Here is a 1,772-nt window from a genome sequence, read left to right as displayed (position 1 = left end):
GCAGCCGAGCCCGGCAGCTATCCCATGGGTGGATACGGGGGGGTCTTGTCCAGCCCAGAGTGGGGGGGTCTCATCCCTGGGGCATTGCTCAGCTTGGGGGTGTTGAGCATTTCTTCAACTCTTGGGAGTCCTGGGCCAGATCCTGCTGCAGGGAGCAGAGGTGGCAGCACCACGGTGGGGTGGTGGCACAGCATCCTTGGCTGTGGGGTGTCCCTTGGGATGCTGGGTGGCCAGGGGGGCTGAGGTGAGCAACCAGCCCCCCCATGCCGCCTCAGATTCCCTCTGCCGTCCGCTGCATCCACCCCGAGCGTGTGCTGGCGTTCCAGCAGCAGACCCAGTTCCTGTGGGACGCCTACTTCTCCTCTGTCGACAAGATCGTGCACACCACGCTGGAGGTGAGTCCCCCCCAGAACCCCTCCAAACCCCCAGGGTCACTACCGGGGTGCTAAGAGCATCTCCCTGGCCTCAGATCATCAAGGACCGCCTGCTCCCACACCGCTCCCGCTCCCGCTTCCTCTGGAACACACTGCCGGGAGGGCTCCTGGCTCTGCCCGACTTCTCCACCCACCCCAGCGACTTTCCCTTCTATTACCTGCAGCACGGTAAGACCCTGCCTGCCCCGGCTGAGCACGGCCAGCTCAGTGCATGCCATGATACATCTCGTCTCCTGTCCCCCTTGTTTTCCAGGCTCCAGCCCATCTGGGAAGTTCACGGCTCTCATCTGGGCTGTCTCACCATCCGGCTCCATTTCCCAGCCCATCCTCAGGCTCATCCAGGCTGTCTCTGGATCCCAGTACTGTGCCCAGGTGGGGAGAGCTGACCCCCAGGGATGCATCAGGAGGGATGGGGCAGGGTCCCATGGGTGAGGATTGGGTGTGGAGGGTCTCATTGTGGTCCACACCCCTGTGAGATGGTTTTGGGGTGAGCTGGGCTGGACCAGGTCCTGCTGCAGTGCTGGAGGAGCTCAGCTGTGACTGCCCTGTTATCACTGATGGACCAATGGATCCCGAACACATTGATGTGTCCCTCTGCAGATCTTGGTGCTGTGGAGCAGCGAGAAGCCACCACCAAGCGAAAAATGGCCCCAGACCACTGTGCCTCTGACCGTCATCCCGGGCAGGGGGAAGGTGAGGGCAGCTGGGATGTGTGCAGGGAGCCAGGATGTGGACAGGGAGCTGGGGCATCCACACCATGGCACGTCCCAATCTGATTTTCACCCCCCTATAGCTCAGCGACCGCTTCTTCCCCTACACATCCATCCAGACGGACGCAGTGCTGAGCCTGGATGAGCACACCAGCCTCTCCACCAGCGAGGTGAGGCCGTGGGCACTATGGTACCAGCCGTGCCGAGCCAGGAAGGATGCTCTGGGGTCACCACAGCATGGCAGGGAGCAGTGCCTGCTGTCCCCATGTCCCCATGTCCACTCCAGGGAACGGCAGGGGTCACAGTGAGCCCCCTCCCACGAGTCCCCGCAGCTGGGTGATGCCGTACCCATTCTTGTTCCAAGGTGGATTTTGCCTTCGTGGTGTGGCGCAGCTTCCCCGAGCGCATCGTGGGCTTCCCAGCGCGGAGCCACTTCTGGGACCCCGAGCAGAGGCGCTGGGGCTACACCTCCAAATGGACCAACGAGCTCTCCATCGTCCTCACCGCTGCCGCCTTCTACCACAGGTACCCGGCTGGGGGGTGTGTGGGGGGCTCAGCCACATCCCACCCCCCCATTTTACCCCCTCCCTCAGGTATTACCACAGCCTCTTCACCGAGTACCTGCCGG

At 62.9% G+C, this 1,772-nt stretch overlaps 1 protein-coding gene across 1 annotated transcript in view; it reads left to right on the top strand.

Annotated features, from left to right (window-relative positions):
* Positions 1 to 1,772, top strand: part of EXTL1 (exostosin-like glycosyltransferase 1) — a gene marked incomplete at its 5' end in the record, with an annotated part of 2,561 nt that overhangs the window by 198 nt on the left and 591 nt on the right. Inside the window, 7 exons of the mRNA XM_010186535.1 lie at positions 272 to 395; positions 470 to 602; positions 688 to 806; positions 1,035 to 1,127; positions 1,228 to 1,314; positions 1,509 to 1,669; positions 1,738 to 1,772. The exon at positions 1,738 to 1,772 is cut by the window's right edge and continues 161 nt beyond it. Coding sequence (XP_010184837.1) covers positions 272 to 395; positions 470 to 602; positions 688 to 806; positions 1,035 to 1,127; positions 1,228 to 1,314; positions 1,509 to 1,669; positions 1,738 to 1,772 — 752 coding nt within the window. The remainder of the gene's footprint in view (positions 1 to 271; positions 396 to 469; positions 603 to 687; positions 807 to 1,034; positions 1,128 to 1,227; positions 1,315 to 1,508; positions 1,670 to 1,737) is intronic.

This window comes from Mesitornis unicolor, unplaced genomic scaffold (genome assembly GCF_000695765.1).
Source record: "Mesitornis unicolor isolate BGI_N332 unplaced genomic scaffold, ASM69576v1 scaffold30686, whole genome shotgun sequence".
NCBI lineage: Eukaryota > Metazoa > Chordata > Aves > Mesitornithiformes > Mesitornithidae > Mesitornis > Mesitornis unicolor.
The sequence above is the reverse complement of the archived record's forward strand: the minus strand, read 5'-3'. Positions and strand labels throughout refer to the sequence as shown.